Source organism: Tenrec ecaudatus, chromosome 1, assembly GCF_050624435.1.
Source record: "Tenrec ecaudatus isolate mTenEca1 chromosome 1, mTenEca1.hap1, whole genome shotgun sequence".
Classification (NCBI taxonomy): domain Eukaryota; kingdom Metazoa; phylum Chordata; class Mammalia; order Afrosoricida; family Tenrecidae; genus Tenrec; species Tenrec ecaudatus.
The window spans coordinates 244,902,229-244,922,668 of record NC_134530.1 but is presented as its reverse complement, the minus strand read 5'-3'; the positions used below and the strand labels follow the sequence as shown (position 1 = coordinate 244,922,668).

Below are 20,440 nucleotides of genomic sequence, written 5' to 3'. Positions count from 1 at the left end.
AATAAGTTTGCAGAGTCAACTACCTTAGGATATAAAGGCAATCCCATTCATCCACCCTTGGTCCCTCCTGCGTAAGCTTCAGTAGTCTCAGTCTTTCAAGAAATTGATCCATTTCACCTCCTCTTCGTTGTCAAATTTATTGGTATAAAGTTGCTCATTATGTTCCTTTATTACCTGTAAAAACCACATTAATGTGCAATATCGCATTCCAGATCCTGGTAAGTTGTGTCTTCTCACACACTCTCTCACTTTTGCTTAGTTTAAATCATGTTTATAATAAAGTTTATCGATCTCAAAGAAGCAGCTTTTGGTTTTAATGATTTTTTTCTAACTGTATTTTTGTTTTCCTCCCTGCCCCCTGACCTGTTGTGTATGGCACTGATCTCTGCTCTGCTCTTTGTCATTTCTTCCCTGCTACTTTCTGTGGACAGATTTGCTCTTCTGTCACTCACTCACTCACTCACTCACTCACTCACTCACTCACTGCCATAGAGTCAATTCTGACTCACAGTGACCTTCAAGAATAGAATGGAACTACCTCTTGGGTTTCTGAGGCTGTAAATCTTTATGGGAGTAGCTAGCCTCATCTTTCTCCTGAGAATCAGCAGGTAGGTTAGAACCTTTCACCTTGCAGGGAACAGTGCAGCGGGCAACCCACTGTGCCACTAGGACTCCTCTTCTATTTCTAGTTACTTTAAATAGAAGCTGAGGGCATTGTTTTGAAATTTGTCATCTTTTAAAATATATCTGCATGTTGCTATAAATTCATGTGAAATTGAATGCATACGTATCTATATCTTAAGTATTAGTGAGTTGAAATAGGGTTGGTGTTAACCATTTTGAGTCACATTATCAGATGATTTCCTAAGCTGGGGATGACAAATCCAAGGGAAATGGCATCATATTAGTTATGAGAAAGAACATCTCACATGTATCTTGAAATACAATGCTGTCTGTAATTGGGGTGATGCCTATATGTCTGCAAGGAAGTCCCAGTTGATAAAATTATTGTTCAGATATATGTGCCCCAAATTAAAGCCAATAATGAAGAAATTCTATCTTTGGTTTGAAGTTGATCGAACATGCAATCAAGCTGCTTTGATAACTACTGGTGACTAGAATTTCAAAGTTCAAGACAAAGATCAGGAATTGGAACATAGGGCCTTGGTGATAGTAATGAAGCTGGAGAGCACACGGTAGACTTTTGCAAGACCAAAGCCTTATCGCCTATGCCTTTTTGTCTTCAACAACATATGTGATGACTATACCTGTGGACTTCCCCAGATGGAATGCATAGAAATCAAACAGACAAAAGCTGTGGGAAGAGATGGTGGAGAAGTTCAAGATCAACAGCTAAAACCAGGCGAGGGGATGGCCCAGGAACAGAGCAGCAAATGCTCATGTGTAAGTTCAGCGGAAGGAAATGTAAGTAAGCTGAAGGAAGTTGCAGCAAGTTCACAAGAGCCAAACTACCAACTTGAGCACACACCGCCCTATTTTGGGAACATCGTAAAACAGGTGAGATGCATTGAATCCCAACGGCAGGACACCTGATGAGTTGAGGCACAATATCAAGAACATAACACATACAGGAAGCAAAAGGTCAGTAAAAAGACAAGAGAGAAAGAAAAGATCAACGTGAATGTCAGAAGAGACTCTGAAACTTGCTCTTGAATTTAGAGCAGCTAAATGAATTGGATGCGATGATAAAGCAGATGAGCTGAACAGAAGATTTCAAAGGGCAGCTTGAGAAGACAAAGTAGTTCCATGAAACTACTCTAAGGAAATGTGAAAGGATCTGGAGTTGGAAAGTTAAACAGGAACAACATGCTTAGCGTATCTCAAGAAGGAAGGCATAAAGAAAACATTCCAATCTCAAGTTGGAATGTTGAAGGATTCCATGGGCGAACTATTGAATGATACAGGAGCACCAAACGAAGATGGAAGGAACAGAGTCACTGCACCAAACAGAATGGCTGACATCTAGCTATTTTAAGAGGTATACGACCAAGAGCCAATGAGACTGAAGCAAGAAGCCCAACCTTCAATGAAGGCATTAGTGAGAAACAAGGCTCCAGGGATTGAAGGAATACCAATTGAAATGTTTCCATGAGTCAGTGAAACACTGGAAGCACTCACTCATCTGGGTCAAAAAAAAAAAAATGTGGAAGAAAGCTACCTGGCTAACCAACTGGAAGAGATCCATATTGTGCCCATTCCAAAAAAAGGTGACCTAAAAATGTGGAGGTTTTCAAACAATGTAATTATTACTGCATGCAAGTAAATGTTGCTGAAGATAATTCAAAAACAGATACAGCAATGCATTGACAGGAGCTGTCAGAAATTCATGCAGAATTCAAAAGAAGACGTGGCTTGAGGGTTATCACTGTGGATGTCAGATGTATCTTGGCTGAAATCAGAGAGTAACAAAAACATTTGCTTGCATTTTATTGACCTTGCACAAGCATTTGACTGTATGGATCACAACAGACTATGGATAACATTGTCACAAATGAGCATTCCAGAACACTTCATTGTGCTCATGTGGAATCTATACATGGATTAAGAGACAGTTGTTCAAACAGAGCTAGGGATACAACATGGTTTGAAATCAAGCAAGGTGTGTGTGTCAGGGTTGTATCATTCCCCCATGCTGAGCAGATAGACGGAGAAGCTGGACTAGATGAAGATTTTCTTCACATAGTCATATAGCGATGTTCAGATTGGAGGAAGACTAATTACCATACCAATTTGTACTATCCAGATGACCCAACCTTGCTTGCTGAAAGTGAGGGACAATTGATGATGCAAATCAAGGATTGAAGCCTTTAGTATGGATTACACCTCAGGGTAAAGCAAGTCAAAATCCTGAAAATCAATAGACAATAAATATCATGATAAACGATTGAAGTTGTCAACTATCTTATTTTGCTTGGCTCCTTTGAAAAAGCACTGCTCATGGAAGCAACAGTCTAGAAATCAAGTGATGTATTGCTCTGGGTAAATCTGCTGCACAAGATTTCTTAAAAGTGTTGAAGAGCAAGAACGTCGCTTTGAGGACTAAGATGCACCTGACCCAATGTGTGTAAAGCTGGACAGTGACTAAGAAGGACCAAGGAAGGATGCACCCATTTGAATTGTGAGGTTGGTGAAGGATGTCCATAGGACTGTGGACTCCCAGAAGAACAAACAGATCGGTCTTGGAATGAGCAGAGAAGATTCCTTAGAAGTAAGGATAGTGAGGTTTCATCCCATGCATTTTGGACATAGAATCAGGAGAGCCTGGTCTCAGGTGAAGAATATAATGTAAAGCACAGGGTCCGTGAGAAAGAGGAGATCCTCAAGGAGATGGATTGACACCGTGCATGGCTGCGCCAGTGGGTTCAAACCTCTCAATGATGGTTGAACGTGGGCCGCTTTGAGGTGGCACCTGACAACAACAGCATGTTTTCAGTTTCACACATCTTTAGAAATATGTATCCTTCATGGATTAATTGCTTTATCATTTTGAAATGAGCTTCTAACTTTTTTCTAGGCTATAGTCTTTGCTTTGGAGTCTATTTAGTATAATGTTATTATAGCCATGCTATTTTTGATTAGTGTTGGTATGGCATATTTTTCTCCACTCTTTCAGTTTTGACCTGTTTGTGCTTCTTATACTTAAAGTGGGTTTCTTGTAGGCAGAACATAGTGTCTTGTTTTTATCTCTAGCCCAAATATTCTGTGCTTCTTAACTGAGATTTTGAGTCTATTGATTATGATTACTGACATTCTTGTTGTACGCTATCCTGGGGTAGAGCCTCACTCACATGCCCCACATGTGAGAGGAGGGTTTTCAAGGCTGTGCCCTCTGGAAGCAACCCTCTAGGTCTTCATTTCAATGCACCTTTAGTGGCTAGTAGTTGAGTGCTTATCAATGTGTGCCACCCCGGCACTCCTGATTATTGATAACAAACAAACAAACAAGCAAACCCAAACTCACTGCCATCAACAGAGTCGATTCCAACTTATGGTGTCCCTATAAGGAGGGGGTAGAATTGCCCTTCTGGGTCTCTGAGACTCTTTCTCCTGAGAAGATATTGGTAGTTTTGAACTGCTGACCTTGTGGATCACAGCCTAAGATTGCTAGCACTACACCACCAGGGCTCCTGTGATTACTGATTCAATTTAATTTAAATCCAGGAGCTAGAAAAGGCAAGGGAAAAGATTCTTTACTAGAGTCCCTGGAGGGAGAACAACCATACCAGTAGCCTTTTATTATTTTTTAAGGTCAGAACTATCTTTCCTTTTCAAAGCTTTCAAAATGTCATATCCTAGGGTTAATAAAGTAAAATGAGCATTTATATCATTAGAAACTTAAAATTTTAATCTGTGTATCTTTGCTATTCAACTCATGATCATTTCAATTATGTCATTTTTTGTGGCCACAGTATTTAATCCTCCTTTAAATCGAAAGAGTTTTGGTTTGATTTGCCAGTAAATATAAAAATCATTTTATTGGGGCTTCTTACAGCTCTTATCACAATCCATCCATCCATCCATTGTGTCAAGCACATTTGTACATATGTTGCCATCATCATTTTCAAAACATTTTCTTTCTACTTGAGCCCTTGGTATCAGCGCCTCATTTTCCCCCTCTACCCACCTCCCCCCTCATGAACTCTTGATAATTTATAAATTATTATTTTTTTTTCATGTCTTACACTGACCACTGTCTCCCTTCACCCACTTTTCTGTTGTCCATCTCCCTGGGAAGGGGTTATATGTAGAGCATTGTGATTGGTTCCCCCTTTCTCCACCGCCCCCTCCCCTCCCCTTCCCCTTCCCCTCCTGGTATTTCTACTCTCAGCATTGATCCTAAGGGGTTTATCTGTCCTGAATTCCCTGTGTTGGGAACTCTTATCTGTACCCGTGTACATGCTCTGGTATAGCTGGATTTGTAAGGTAGAATTGAGGTCATTGATAGTGGGGGGTGGGGGTGGGGAGGAAGCATTAAAGAACTAGAGGAAAGTTGCATGTTTCATTGGTGCTGTACTGCACCCTGATTGGCTCATCTCTTCCTGGTGACACTTCTATAGGGGGATGCCCAATTGTCTACAGATGGGCTTTGGGTCTCCACTCCACACTCCTCCTCATTTGCATTGATATGATATTTTGTTCTGAGTCTTTGATGCCTGATACCTGATCTCTTTGAAACTTCATAATTACATAGGCTGGTGTACATCTTCCATGTAGGCTTTGTTGCTTCTCAGCCAGATGGCTGCTTGTTTATTGTCAAACCTTTAAGACCCCAGATGCTATATCTTTTGATAACTGAGCACCATCATCTTTCTTCACCACATTTGCTTATGCACCCATTTTATCTTCAGCAATCATGTCAGGGTAGATGAGCATCACAGAATGCCAGGTTATTAGAACAAAGTGTTCTTGTGTTGAAGGAGTATTTGAGTAGAGGCCCAATGTCTGCCAGCTACCTTAATACTTAGCATATAAATATATGCATATAGATCTATTTTCCTATCATTATATATACATATATTTACATATGTACATGCCTGTATTTAGATCTCTATAAATGTCCTTTGCCTCCTAATTCTTTCCTCTATTTTCTATTACTTACCTTTTGCCCCAATATCATGTTCAGCCTTCATTCATGTTTCAGTAATTCCTATTGGCTACATTGCCCCTTATCAAGCCCCACCAGGCATCCTACACCCTCCTTGCCATCAGTTTTAGATCACTTGTTGTTTTCTTGTCCCTGGGTTTGTTAAAACCCACTTCCTTTCCTCCAATTCCCCTCTCCCATGTCTCCCTGGAACTGCCAGTCCTGTTGTTTTCTCCTCAGGATTGTTTATCCCACCTATCTTATCTACATAGACATGGAGGGATAATAATAAACACAAAAACAAGACCAAACCAAACAACATCAAGAAAAAAAACCAAAGACAAAAGAAGAAAAGCCTATAAATAGTTCTAGGTCGGATTGCTGACCTTGAGGAGTGTTTTCCGGTTGAATCTGATGGGGTGCCACACCCTGGCCCCAAAGTCTATTTTTGGTATTCCCCAGAGCCTTCATTGCGTAACTCCCCTTGCTGCTCTGTCGCATGCCCTTAGTGTTTACCCCAGTGTGCTGGGGTCAGCCTGGGCACAATTCCTGCACTGTGTCTCCAGTGTTGTCCCTCGTAGAACTATGGGTCAGTGAGGGACGTTGTGTCTGTGTCTCATGGTAGGGCCGGCTTTATGGTCTCCTCAGTGCATTGGCTGCACTAAGAGGGCCAGGATGTGTTCCACTCTCTCTCCTCCCCTCTTGGTTTGCTCCTGTGTGCTCTGATCATGTGTGACCCTCTCCCGGAGCTGTAGCTGCAGTCCTGTTCTCTGAAGTGCATTCTTCGGTAGGGTGAGGGTGGGGCGGTGTGTGTGTGCGCGCGCGCGCGCGCGTGTGTGTGTGTGTGTGTGTGGTGTGGTCCATGTAGTTGGGATTAGGGTTGGCCCAGCAGACCTCTCTATTGGTTCCCTGCTTCATGCCAGTATGTTGTATTCCTGTCTTGGCACACCGGGTTGAAGTCTGTTCCCTCTCTCCCTCGCCTCAGCAGACTCGGGATGTACTTGTCCTTTTGTGCTTGGTTTACTTCACTTAGCATAATTTCCTCCAGTTCTTCCCATGCATTGATGTGTGTCTCTGGCAAAGTCTTAAGCATGTATGTGATAAGATTTTTCCCAAGATTAATGACACTCCTCACCTTCAATTTAAGGGTCCAAATTAAATTTAGCTAACAGGTTTAGTTATCTTGATGGATCCTTAGCATTTTTTTTTTTGCATTCCCTGGTCCCAGAATAGCCACGCCTTGTGTGCACGTCCCAATGCCAAGGTACTTGCTGCTCACATCGATAAGTTTGTCACGACTGACGACAAAGAGCTGTTCCCAATGTGCCTGCTTTACCTCGTCAGCGAGTCCATTCAAGAAATGGTCCACGCCTTTGTCTGAAGGCAGAACAGGAGCATCCACAGCCGAGAACACGGAACTTTTTGCTCCCTCAGTACCTTGCCTTGTGAAATTTCCAGATGTAGCCCAGCCAGCAGCTTCCCTGTAAGCCTGGAGAGTTTCTATGGAGTTTGGGCCCTTGGTTTCTTGTGAATCCATGGATCCCCCTCACTTCATATTGTAGAGCTTTACTGCTTGTCCACCTCCATACTTCGTGGTTTCCACGAGGCCGGTCCGCCTCTGCAGCCTTCTACAGCACCACCTGCCCCTAGTAGATAGAGTGTCAGCTCAGGCTTGCGGACAGCCTCTTAACCCGATGTCCATACCAGTATCTTGATTTTGGCTCAGTAGAATGTTTTTCAGAATTCGGGTTTCCAACACCACGAGAGAATAAATGTTTGTCATTTCAAAACACCCAATTGTGGTAATTTGTTGCCATCGCAGTAAGAAACTAAGAGCGGGACCAGACCCAGTGCTCTTGGTCCTTCTGTGTAGCTGCATCTTCCTTTCAAATATAAGTGTTTCTTTTGCCTGAAGGGCCTTCTTTAACATCTCTTTTCGAATGACTCTGATGTTGATGGTTTTTTTCCCTAGCTTTTGCCTGTCTGAAGCAGACTTTATTTTGCTTTCATTTTGTTGGAAAGATATTGTCACTGGAATAACAATCTAACTTACATTTTTTCTTTAGTTATTTAAAAAAATTATTATTAATTGGGAGTTCATACTGATATCAAAGCATTCGATAGTTCAGTCGTGATGAGCAGTGTTGTACAATTGCTATCACAATCCAGTTCCAACCATTCTTCCTTCCTGGACTCCTTGACGTTGTCTCATTTTTATCCCACCCCCTCTCCTCCCCTGAAACCCTTATTACACCTGCTGTCCCTATAGGTTCATCAATCCTGGGCTTCATATACCCCCAAAAAAGAAAAAACGTATAATACAACTTCAAGAGGGTGACCCCATTGACATAACACCTCTAAGATAAACCCGAATACGTCTTTCCCTGTGGGTAGTTCCTTCACTGTATGTACTGTAGAGTATCCTGACGGCTACTTGACGGTCTCTGAAGTTCATTCTGTGTGTAGTCTCCTTCTCTCCACCATCCCAGCTCACAAACTCTGTCGGCCTTGATGTCACAGATACTCTGCATCCATTTAAGGACTCAGGTGGACTTTGTCTACACTTCCCTTCCCTGTGCGGGAAATGCTCTCAGCGCAGTAAATAGAGGCAACTGCAAGACTGACTCTGTTTCCTGTCTCTTAAGGATCACGAGGCTTCACGGCCTGGATGTCCAGTGTCTTTTAAATCCTCGTTTGTTCCATTTTCATCGTCATTCCACCATGCATGTATGACTGCTTGGTGGGCAGCCTTATTTGGGGGCGTGTGTATCAGAATCACCTGGTTTGGCCATTTCTGTTGTCATGACTTTTTCAGTTATGAATGTTTTCAGTGATTCTGTGAACGTTTTCAGTGATTCTGATGAGCACCTTTAGTGTACTGAACTTCTTTCAGTTTTTCCTCCTATAAACCTACTTTCCGTTCATATAGATGAGCGAGGGCCTTGAAGCATCTATCTGTTACTCGCTATGTCTACATTAATCACACTAGCTCATTGTTCCGAACCTTTACGATGCGCCAGGCATGCTGGGGAGATTTTAATGTACATTATCCTATTTGACTCTGCAACTCTCCCCGAGGATGAGCTCTCTCACAGTGTCATATTTCGCAGATGAGGAAACTGCAGCTTAGAGAGATTGAGCAGCTGGCCAAAGGTCACACAAAGAATCAAAATAAGACGAGTCCCCTTAGAATGAGCTTCTCCATCCCGACTAAGTGTCTCTAAAGTAGTTTTCTGGCTCTTGGAGGAGACTAGTTATCACTCTCTGTATGGGAGCCCCACCCTAGCTTTCTAGGGTGCCCGGATTCTGGGAGGAACAGTATTCCGCAGATGGAAAATCTGGATTTCTAAAACATACGGTTGTGTTTTCTTGCAGGCGGCTGATGGCTTTGCAGGAAGACAGGCAAACCAAGCAGTGGAAGAAACAGGACGTTTGCCTGGGCAACACTGAGGCGTGCGCTTTCCCAGGGCTGCTCAGCACCCACAGCAAGTTCATCATCTCCTTTGCCGAAGACGAAGCAGGTACCCAGCAGGCTGTGGAGTTCCCACTCACGGGACTGAAGAGAATCACAGGCATTAGCTGAAGATTAAAAAGGAAAAAAATTAAATAGTGACTACCACTCCTGGTATTATTCCTCCCATTAAGTCATCTTTTATAACGGACCAGATGCTGTTCTAAGCACTTTATTCTCCTTACTTAACAACCACGATGTGCCCACGATGTAATTTATTATGGTCATTTCACCCATGAGGACACATGCTATCCCCCACCCTGTCTTGGTCAAAGTGCACTCTCCACTCTGAGGGGCAAGTCAGGGTCTCCACTTCAGTTTTCTCGACCATGTGACTGCGAAGGAGGTCCTGGTGCTCCCCTCAATCTGATTGTATTCAAATTGGCCGAGATGGGAACATGGTCAGGGCTTATCGTGGTTCGGACTAGCTGGGCGGTGGCTCTTTGTCTTGCTGGGAGAAGAAAGGGTCAGCTCACTGGTTGGGCAAGACTTCTCTGATCTGAAGAGTTACTGAGCAGCTGCTGCTCTTGAGCCAGGGTGAGATACGGTGGGCAGGTAAGGCCAGACAGCTTGGAGGCTACCCCGTTGCTAGATTAGGGACATGTTCAGAGCACCACCAAGCAGGGAATGCATTCATGTACACACACGAGTGACAGAGATAGGTAGAGGGAAAAGATTTAGCCTTTTGAAAGCCACCCTTTTCCCCATTAAAACCAAACCAAACCAGACCCCTTTCATTGTGAATTGGGTGAAGGTACAGAAGAGATCGTTCGTTTCACATCTAAGAATTCACGCATGTTTTGGTCCATGTCATTGATTGAAGTGCCCTCAATGTGCCATCATGAATCCCACATTCTTCCAGGGGTCCTTTCCTGACTATTCTGAACTTGGTCCCTGGGCAAGCGCTTCCCTTTTGATCTCAATTGGTTGCTTATTTGAAGGCATGCACCCTTCCCTCAGGGGACTGTCCTCCTTATAAGCCTGTCTATTGTCCTGTGGCAAATGGAGTCATAGACGTGACTCAGTTCCAGACCTGACTTTAAGCATAATTACATATAATAATAAATATTTCCCCCTCACTTTGAGCCCTGGAGGAGCCCTGGTGGCATAGTTGGTTGTGAGTTGAGTTGCTGATTTCAGGGTCAGAAGTTCAAACCCATGAAGTGCTCTGGAGGAGAAGGATGAGGCTTTCGACTCCCATCCAGATTTGTTGTCTTGAAACCCACCGAGGCTGTGGTGCTGTGTCCGGTAGGGCTGCTCTGAGTGGGAATCAAACCGTTGGCAGTGAAAAACAAGACAGAACTTGGAGCCCGAGGGTGCGTGTACAAGGCTTTGGCTTGAGTGGAATTTAAAGAGATCCAGTCAGCCCCTGGACCCTTCCTCCTGTTCACATAGCTTATTCATGCATGGTTGAGACGAGCCTTGTAAATGATCAGAGGATATTTGGAGAAATCCAAGCATTTTTAAGTTCCAAATTGGAAGTCCGCACACAGAAAAGGAGAGAAGCCACAGCTGGCTAGGGCAAAGGGAATGACAGGAAAGCCACAGGCTGCTCCCCTGCTGGGACCCCAGCAAGGCTAGACCACCCTGGCACCACCCACCTGGGAGGATGGAGCCCCAGAGGCAGCCTGGTCCGCGGGCGCTGTGCCATCATGCGATGTGGCGGGCTCCTGTCCAGGTGGCTGCAGGAAAGCCTGGCTCTGGTGGTTGGGTGAGGGTTGGCTGTCGGCTGCTCTTGGGAGCAAACAGGCTATTTTTGAATATCAGTCAGTACGTCTGGCAAACAAAACGAGGCGTCCTTGGCTGGGTTTTGTGGTGTGGACTTGCCAAGGTCTCCACAAGCAGTTCACGGTCTCCTCAGTTGCTTGTGTTGGTCTTTTATGCATATGTCAGCTCTGATTTCCCTGATATTTTCTTATTCTTCCCCATGAGTAGAGAGGTGTTTTTAAATTATTTTATTAGGGGCTCATACAACTCTCATCACAATCCATACATACATCAATTGTGTAAAGCACATTTGTACATTCGTTGCCCTCATCATTCTCAAAACATTTGCTCTCCACCTAAGCCCCTGGCATCAGGTCCTCATCCTCCCCTATACCACCCCCCCTCACGAACCCTTGATAATTTATAAATTATTATTTTTTCATATCTTACACTTGGAACACCACTACACTTTTTACTTCTCAGCTCCCAGCCCCCGGTGAGTGGCTTTTTTCTTGATCAGATTGACTCACCGAGATCTGCCACAGTGTAGACACCAGAGCCACAGAGGTGTTCGCTGGAGTCACTGCATGACTTCTGAGCAGACCACCCACAGGCCCATCACTGGCTTTCCATGGTTTGGATTTCTGAGTGTCAGTGACTGACGCTCATTCCCAAGAAGGCTGGTCAAAGGAAAAATGCTTGCAGTAAAGTCATATTGCATGAACTTTGCTGTCTGTGGTATATTACAGGGGTTTTTTGGGGGGGAGGGGGGCAGGGGACATTCTAAAATATCTATGTAAACAATGTCAGTTGGAATACCTATTGTTGCCCAGTCAGTTCCAACTCATAGCAACCCTCTAGCACTGAATGGAGCAGCCCCACAGGGTTTCAAACCAGTCTCCCCAGGGGAGCAGACGGTCTGATTTTTCTCCTGGGCGATACCCGGCCTGCTCACATTGCCGGCCTTTGGGTTAGTCACTGTGTACCTAAGTACTGTGACACTGATTTCCTTGTCAACTGGATACCATAGTTGAAAACCGTCTCAAACTTTATGGTTGCCCCTAAAAAATCACCACCACCCCCAAACACAAAGAAAAATCAATGGCATGCTTAAAGCATGTGATTCACACCAGCATGTGATTCCAGTTTGGGGATATGCAGTGTGTAGGGTTGTCAGTTCTCCTTGTATGCTAGATTTGGAGGGTCTCTGATACAGGCCACCCTGTGTTTCCCTGGCCCCTCACCAGACCCCAATGAGAGAATCACCTCTGACTTTGCCTGGGGCTTTCAATCAGAGGTGCAAGTATACTTTACAGTAGGGTATGTCCTATCTATTCAGGCCCTTCATTAGGGGAAAAAGGATTCCCGATGGCTCTGTGGGCTAGGTGTTAGGATGCTAATCACACGGTTGGCTGTTCAAACCCACCAGCTGTTTCAGGGGAGAAAAATGAGGCTATCTGCTCCCACATAGATTTTCCACCTCAGAAACTCTATAGAGGGCCGCTGTAGGTTGAAATCATTTCCATGGCAGTGGATATTAGGGGCAGATTATAAATTTACTTTGTTACTACATGAAGCCATAGTTCTGGGGTAGTTTCTAACCCTGCCTGTGGGGCTCTACAAAGAGCAACATGGGTCACTGTCACCCATTAGTTTGAAGAAGAAGCCCTCTCTGCACAAAGGAACAGGTGTTTTTTCCCATGAACGTAGAGAGTTATGTATAGCACACAACATCGAGACCAGTATATGTGGTGTAAGAGCGCAAACATTACACCAGCTTTACAGAGGTATGTATGATGCGGCATTGACCTTTAAGGATTAAAGTCAGGAGACAGTAATAAACTGAACAAAAACCCCAAAGAATTTACTGTCACTTAATCAATGCTGAATCATAGAACCCCCCTAGGACAGGGTCAAGCTGGCCCTGTGAGTTTCCGAGGTGGTGACTATGGGAGAAGTAAGCTCCATCTTTCTCCTGCAAGCAGTCAGCAGCCCAAAGCGCAACCATCCCACCGCCAGAGTTCTAAGACAGTCATAGTTACTAATAATGTTAGAATATTTTCTAATTTAATCCAGAACAATCATGTGAGACATCGAAACCTGTTGAGGTCAAGATGACGCCAACTCATGGTGACGCTTGTGGGTCAGAGTGGAACTGCGCTCCACAGGGTTTTCAATGACTGACTCTTCAGAAGTAGATCGCCAGGTCTTTCTTCCTGGGTGCCTCGTTCAAGCATATAGATCATTGGCTCCATCCAGGGACTGCTCCTGTGAGGAATGGTTATCTCCATTCAACAAATGACTAAACGCCTTCAGGGTGATGCATAAGAAGAGGCTGCCCAAGAAGACCGATGAGTAGAGAGTTGAATCAGCATTTCCCCAACATGAAGCAAACACCGAACCATCCTTCACAGATGGCATGAGAACACACCTTGGCAACGTGCCATGGGATTGTCCCTGTGAGAAAGGAGCACCATTCACACTGGTGGGAATGGGAGGACACGGGGGGCTCCTTCCGAATGAGAGGAAGGCCGAATGTGATCAGTGGGTAGCAGTGGCTTTTGTGGGCATCGGAGAAGGTGGAGAAGAGAGGAAGAAGAAGGAAGGCTCTTAAGGAAATAAGGCACCCAGGGACTGAAGGACGAAAACGTGACGTTGAAGGAAAAGTCAAGGCCTGAAGAAAGGGGAGGCACAGAGTGGAAAGTAAATGACCGTCCACTGTCTACTGTCCACTGCCATGTTTCCATGCGTGGAAAAGAGCTAGGAAAGGACATGGGAGCAAACCGAGGCCAAGCTGCTGAGGTCAAAGAGGTGATAAAGGAGGAGCTGTTTGGCTCCATCAACGTCAATGAATGGTGCTCTTGGAGGTGCGGATAGTTAAGTGCTGGCTTGCTAAGCAAGGGTTGGGGGTGCTGAACCTACCCAAAGGCTCCAAGAAGGAAGACCTGGTGGTCTGTCTGTTGGTGTTGACTCTCTGGCCACTGGCCTGGCCTTTTTGGTGAGGGGGCCAGGGAGGGCTGTGCTGAGTTCAGAGACGGTCTTTCCCTTCGAGCAGCGCCCAGCCCAGTGAAGGCCTGTGGACCACCATGGTTCTGATCTTACAGCTCACCGGGCACCAGGGCCGTGTCCTGCTGTGGATCCAGCTATGTGGCTCCCCCCGCCTGATGCCCTGTTCATCTGTTCTGTTTCCGCAGGGGAGCTCTACTTCCTGGCCACCTCTTACCCAAGTGCCTACGCACCACTTGGATCTATTTACAAATTTGTCGACCCCTCAAGGTGAGAACTGGCCTCTTTTTTTCCTTTGCGGAGGCACCTAATCAATCCTTCTCTCTGTGGCAAGTGACACACGCAGTCCTCTGTTCCCAAGAATGACCAACATTTATCAGTGACGCTAATCTATGCTGCCAATAAAAAGCAGTGGGGGCATATGTAGATAGAACAATGTGTCCATAAAATTTAGGGCATATTTGGGAAAGGGGCTCCTTGCAGTTAGAAATGAGTATCTTGAGTCTTTCCAGATGACTAGTCTAGGTTTGTCTGCTTCTGGAAACTTCTCTCTGAGATCATTCAACCAGTAGTCTATGCTTCTGACCACCTGGGGAAGTCTTGCTGCCCTATCCCATGGGCTCCATGAGATCTTAAAGTCTTTGGCAAATGCCTCTAACGGGTGGGTTATCTCAGCATCTCTACCTGCCCTTTCTGGAATGCTGCGACAGTATTTGTTCACCTGGTGGACTGTCTGTTGTCTACTGCTTCTTTCTCCACTTCTCACAGAGGCTGGCAACCTCCATCCGATCAGGCAAAAGGTGGTCGAGTCTGGTCAGCATCCCTGCCACTGGAAGGGTGATTGAGCGTAGAACACGGAGGACTTTGGACAGTGTACTAGATTGATTTCAGGATTCTTGCCCCAACAAGAAAGTTTCCCCATGAACCAGCTGGCAGATGGGCCACAGGGGAGATGGCCCCCGGTGGTCTGTGCTGTTCACATCTGGTGTTGAAGAGACAGGAGGCAAATAGGTGCTGCGACTGATTAGGCTCCAGGGAACAGGCGTAGCTCAATTCTGGTGGACAACAAGGCTCTCAGTGCACAGTGTTCTCAGGTGTTCCTGGAAGAGGCTGGGCCCTTGACCAAGGCTTGGCTTCAGACGGAGGCCCCCAGGGGCAGTGCTCGGGGGCACTCGATGAGGAGCTGAGTGCACAGATGGCCAAGGGGTGAGTTTGGAACCGGATTATCTCCCACCCTGGGTCTGCTCCTGGTACAGCCCCTGGGTGCAGGGGATGGGAGGGACCCATGGTGTCATAACATGCTTCGTGTGCCTGGAAATACCCAGTCCAGGAAGTCTCCTGCTTCTTTCCTGGACTAGTTTCCTGTGTGGATCCATTTTGATTTCCTTTGACAGTGTCCTATTTGGCTGGGGGGTAATTTAATGCCCCTCTATCACCTGAGCAGACACAAGAGGCCACGCATTAAAGCACCCATAACACCTCCTTTAATTCCTCATTGTTGCCTCAGGTTGACAGGAGTAGCTACTGTGTACCAGACCCGGAGCTAAATGCTCTGAAGGTCGCATCTCATGGAAGGCTGGAAAAACCCCAAGAAGGAGGGTTGGCCCCTCAGTTTACTGATAAGGAAGTTGAAGACTAGATGCATTAAGTGACTTGCCAAAGCCCAACCAAGAAGGAGACCCGGGATTGGAACTCCAGGAGTGGTTTTCATTGTGCACGAAAGCCATGACAGCCCTACCCACTCCGCTCAGCCTCGTTCCTGTGAATGAGACAGACGTGTTTTGTTTCTTCAGCAGTGGGTTCAGGTTCTGCTCTGATTTGGTGTAATTCCCCGCTACATGACCCGATCCCAGCATTCTGAGAGGCCAGCAGTTCATTACAGATGTGTGGTCTGTCCTCCCGCCCTCCCTCCTGCCCTTGTTTCATGAGAGGCAGCTGAAGGTAACGGTTGAGAGCGTGGGTTGTGGAGCCTGAGTTTGAATCCTGGCTTTGCACTAATTAGCCCAGGGCCCGTGTCTTGGTGTTTGTGTGCATCAGTTTCCCCATCTGTACATGGGGTCAACTTCACAGAGTCTTACGAGGAGTCAATGATTTCATCGTTATGAAGTATTTAAAACTGTACCCAAGCATCAGATCAGTGTTTATTAAATAACTGAGGTTATGATTACTATTAGCCTGGGTGTGGGTAATGGCGGTGGGCGAGGGAGTTGGAGCGGAACAGTGGTTTGGCTGGGAAGTTCCAACTCTGCTCCGGTCATGCTGGCCAGCAGTGCTCCCTGTCTCCAAAGCCCTTTTTCTTTCCAAGGTGCCTTTAAGGGCACCGCAGGTTAAAGTTTCCCGTGCTGTTTATGCTGGTTATGTAAGGGGCGGTGCCAAGACTTCCTGAAGGATTTTCCCTAACGGATACTCCCACCCCCACCAGCAGCAGCAACAGAAACGTCATCTTCGTCCGCATTACTGATGAAGCACTTGTTACATACCGGGCAATGCTCTGTATGTAAAACACATGCATATCGATAGCTCTTGCTTTATCACTATTCTGGGTACACAAGCCCCATCTCACCCTCGCCATCTCCCTGACAGGGGGATACAATTTCTCACTGACAGATGGGAAAATGCCCACGATGATCAGGACTTGAGCCCATTATGGGGCACGCCCTTGATCACCTCCATCTGAGACCATCTACCCACCCACTGATAGCTCAGGCTTGGGCCCAGTTCTCGCTCCCCTATGCCTTCTGGCGAGATAGATTCCCAAGCCACATCTCCAGAGTTGTATGTTCTTACCTTGTCTGTTTGTATGTGTTTTTAGGCGAGCACCCCCAGGCAAGTGTAAATTCAAGCCGGTGCCGGTGAAAATCAAGAGTAAGCGGATCCGGTTCAGGCCACTTGCCAGTGAGTTGGCCTCCGGGGCCGCACGGTCCACAGTCCTGCCAGGGTGAATGGTGTGTTTCTCCCTGGCGGTTATCCCTGGGGTGGGCACTGCCCTTGTGGCTCAGTCTGTACAATTCCTCCCATATGCTGGGTGAGCGGGGGTAACACCTGCTTCTATGCTACCTGTCCCACGTCCGTCCATCCATCCATGCATCCAGTATTGACTATGTGGCAGGAGGATTGACAATGGCTGCAACAATGGGCTCAAACAAGACGGCAATTGTGGGGATGGCGCAGGCCAGCGTTTCATTCTGCTGCCCACAAGGGCTGTGGTGAGTCAGAACCGACTCGACAGCACCCAACATCAACAACATGTGGCAGGAGAAGCAAAGAGCCTTGGTGCTGTCGTGGGTTATGTGTTGGGCTGCTAGCTCCAAGGTCAGTACTTTGCACCCACCAGCAGCTCCGTGGGAGAAAGATGAGGCTTTCTACTATCAAAACTGCTATGAGTTGGAGCCGCCCTGATGGCGTTGAGCGGGTGGGTGGTAGGCTCTGTGAACATGGCAAGTCTCAGAGTGGCGGGGATTCAGGGTCAAATGGTGAGGTGGGGAATATAGGCAAATAAGGAAATGCAGTCAGCCCAGTGATGCGGCTATGGGAGGAGAGTGTCGAGGGGTGTGGGAGAGTCCCAAGAGTGGTGAGTTTGCCTTAGAGGGAGGGTGGGGAGTTGGGCGATGCTTGTGGAGGAAGGATGCTTTCTGAAGAGGCTTATTCCAGAGCCACTTATTATTGGATATCACTAATTTTAAAAGTATATGGTGTAGTCATTATGCACTGGGATGCTAATCCCAAGGTCAGCAGTTTGAGACCACTAGCCTCCCCACAAATATGATGGGACTTTCTACTCCCCTAAAGAGTTACCATCTCAGAAACTCAGAGGGGTCGTGAGTTTCTACTCTGTCTTACAGAGTCACTATGAGTCGGCATCAACTCCATGGTGGTGGTTTCTTCTTCTTCTTCTTTGTTTTTAAGACTGTATAGACCTCAATGAAAGGGGTGAAAAGAACCAGTTTAAAAAGAACCCACCGTAAAGAAAGAACCTTATGCAGTCATGGGTGTCTTGAGTGAGTGGTATTACTCTGATAGCAATTTCAGGGCTTCGATTTCTCACTAACCGAAGTCTGATTTCCCAGAGACGGTCTTGGACTTGCTAAAGGAGCAAGCAGAGAAAGCGGCTACAAGAGAATCCAACACAACCTCAGCTTGCAGCCCTGACCGCGCCTCCTCCAAGAATCCAGCTTCTCCCCAAAGCAGCAAGAAGTCGCTGCGCGGACCTTGCACCAAGAAGAAAGGCAGCGCCGGGTCCACCGGCCCCCAGAAGAAGAGGAGGAAGAGTCGGAAACGCCACGGTGGTGGCAGGATGGCCGCATCAGCAAAAAGACGACCTGGCAGGAGAATTCCTTTGCCTGTTGTGTAAAGGGTCGGCATCCAGGAGAACTAGCTGGCCTCGTGGAAGCCACCGCAGCCGAATGCACGCCGGAGAGCAGCAGGGAGCCTGTGAGAACTCAGAAGGGCATGAGAAAGAACAGGAGTGTGTGCTCTGAATGGGCGCATCTACCCTGAGTCCAAGTCTAAGTCCAGGGCTGGTACCCCTGGGTCGTCTTATCTGTTATTCTGTAAATCTGCCAGGAGTCCCACTTGATGTCTCTATTTTCTTTTTAAATGCTTACTCATCAAACAATAAATGAACCGTTTCCCAAACTGATATCTATTCTTTACATCATCTGGATGCTGCTCTGTTATTAGGAAATCTACCAGCGAGTCACCTGTGGGTTGTCAAGTGCTTACCTTTGGGCCCAGAGGAGGGGCTTCCCCTTTGATGGAGGAAGGGGGAGGAGCCCTAGGGGTGATGTCAGGAGCCTGCTCTGGCTAGCCCTGGGCCCTGGGTGTGCACTGCAGGGAGGCTCCCTGGGCAGCCTCACCCAGTGTGACAGCACCAACCCTGGCGAGCCCATAGCAAAAGCCAACATATATTTCATTTTCTTGGCACCCAGGGTGTTGAAAAGTTCAGAACGTTGAAAATATACATACGTGCTTTCCCCTTTTAGAGACAGATTGGAGAAGGGGGAGTGGGGAGGAAGCTCAAGCGCTGCTGGAGATGGGATTGGGCGGCTTGTCAGACATCTCTTTCTTGCTACCTCATACGTGGACATGTTATCAGGAGAGACCAGGCCCCCTGAAAAGGACATCATGCTCTGTAAAATTGAGGAAGGTCCTCAGGGAGATGGAGCGCCACAGGAGCTGCAACAAGGGGCCCAGGCATGGCCATCGTTGTGGGGATGGCGCAGGGCCATCTCTCGCCGAGCGTGTTTTGCTCTGTTACATACAGGATTGCTATGCATTGGAACATACATGGTGGCACCTTTCAATAACTTATGCTTGATGGCTAAATAGCCCAATGTGTTAGAATGGGTAGACTAGAGAAACAAAACCAGATATATGTGTATAAGAGAGCTTTATCTCAAGGAGTAATTGTTATGAAAACATCCCAGCCCAGTCCAGATCAAGTCTGGAAGTCTGATATTAGACCCCATATGTGGATACTAGTCCATAAATTCTTCTTTAGACTCAAGTAGCCATGCAATGACGCTGAGTGTAGGAAGTGGGGGTTGAGGGGCGGTCTTGTGGATCTGTTAGGTAGCATAGGGACTGGGGCATTCAATACGCATGCTCAGAGGTTCAAGCTTCTGGCCAGGAAGGAGTGGGACATCTAGGTGGGCATTGCACCTAATTGGCCCATTTGGGCCAGGTGAATTCAATTCAGCCAATGGGGCCAGCCAGGACTGTCGACCACGCCTCCCAGCAGAGGACCTGAAAAGCCAGAATCCAGAGCCTCGAGGCCTCTTCTGCTTCTCAAACTGCTCCTTATAGGCAGTGCATCCATCTTCTCTGGCCTCAGGTGCGGGGGTGAAGTGCCCTAAGGTGCCTGTGTAAACCTGAAGCTTCTTTTACCTTTCATAAAACTCACTTGGATCACAAGCCAGGCTCCGGAGTGAATTCTTTCTCACGCAGAGCCAAGGACCAAGGTATATTTCTCCCATGAGAGAATGATCTAACAGATCCAGTGGTGGTGGAACCATCCCAGTGCTGGTTTGGGTCTCTTCGTGGCTCCTCCAGCTCCAGGGCTCTGGCTGCAATCAGCATAGCTCCGTGTAGCTTGTCAGCAGGAAGAAGCAGCAGCGAGTCTGTGTGTATTTGGCTTCCAGGAGCCGTGTCGCCTCCAAATCATCAAGCTGCGACTGGATTGACACTCCTTCACAAGTTGACACCAGATTGTGTAACTACCATTCCCAGGGTTGGTTTCCTATTGCTGCCGTCAACACAGGCACCGGAAGCAGGTGGCTTCAAAGAATAGATATTTATTTGTCTCACAGCTCTCGAGTCTGGAAGTCAAAATCAAGGCCGGACCATGTTGGTTTCTCCTTGTTGGAAGCTATGGGAGTTCCTTGGTTTATACATGATCGTCACATGGTGTTTGCCTTCTCCTTGTGTTTAATGTAGTTTTTTTATGACTCGCCTTCTACTGGTGTGATCTCATTAACACAACAGAAGAAAAGCTCTCTTTCTGAAAAGGTCCACAACCCTCAGGTACCAAACCAAACCAAACGCCCTCCTGTGAAGCCCATGCTGATTCATAGTGACCCTAAGGAGGGGCTCTCTATTTTGCTGGCTGACTT

General features: G+C 46.7%; 1 protein-coding gene across 1 annotated transcript in view; it reads left to right on the top strand.

Annotated features, from left to right (window-relative positions):
• HHIPL2 (HHIP like 2) overlaps nucleotides 1-18,303 on the top strand; it is a 35,017-nt gene extending 16,714 nt beyond the window's left edge. The window contains exons 6-9 of the mRNA XM_075542644.1: nucleotides 8,981-9,126; nucleotides 14,018-14,099; nucleotides 16,642-16,724; nucleotides 17,897-18,303. Of these exons, the coding sequence (XP_075398759.1) occupies nucleotides 8,981-9,126; nucleotides 14,018-14,099; nucleotides 16,642-16,724; nucleotides 17,897-18,180 (595 nt within the window). The 3' untranslated portion in view covers nucleotides 18,181-18,303. The remainder of the gene's footprint in view (nucleotides 1-8,980; nucleotides 9,127-14,017; nucleotides 14,100-16,641; nucleotides 16,725-17,896) is intronic.
• The last annotated feature ends 2,137 nt before the right edge of the window (nucleotides 18,304-20,440 follow it).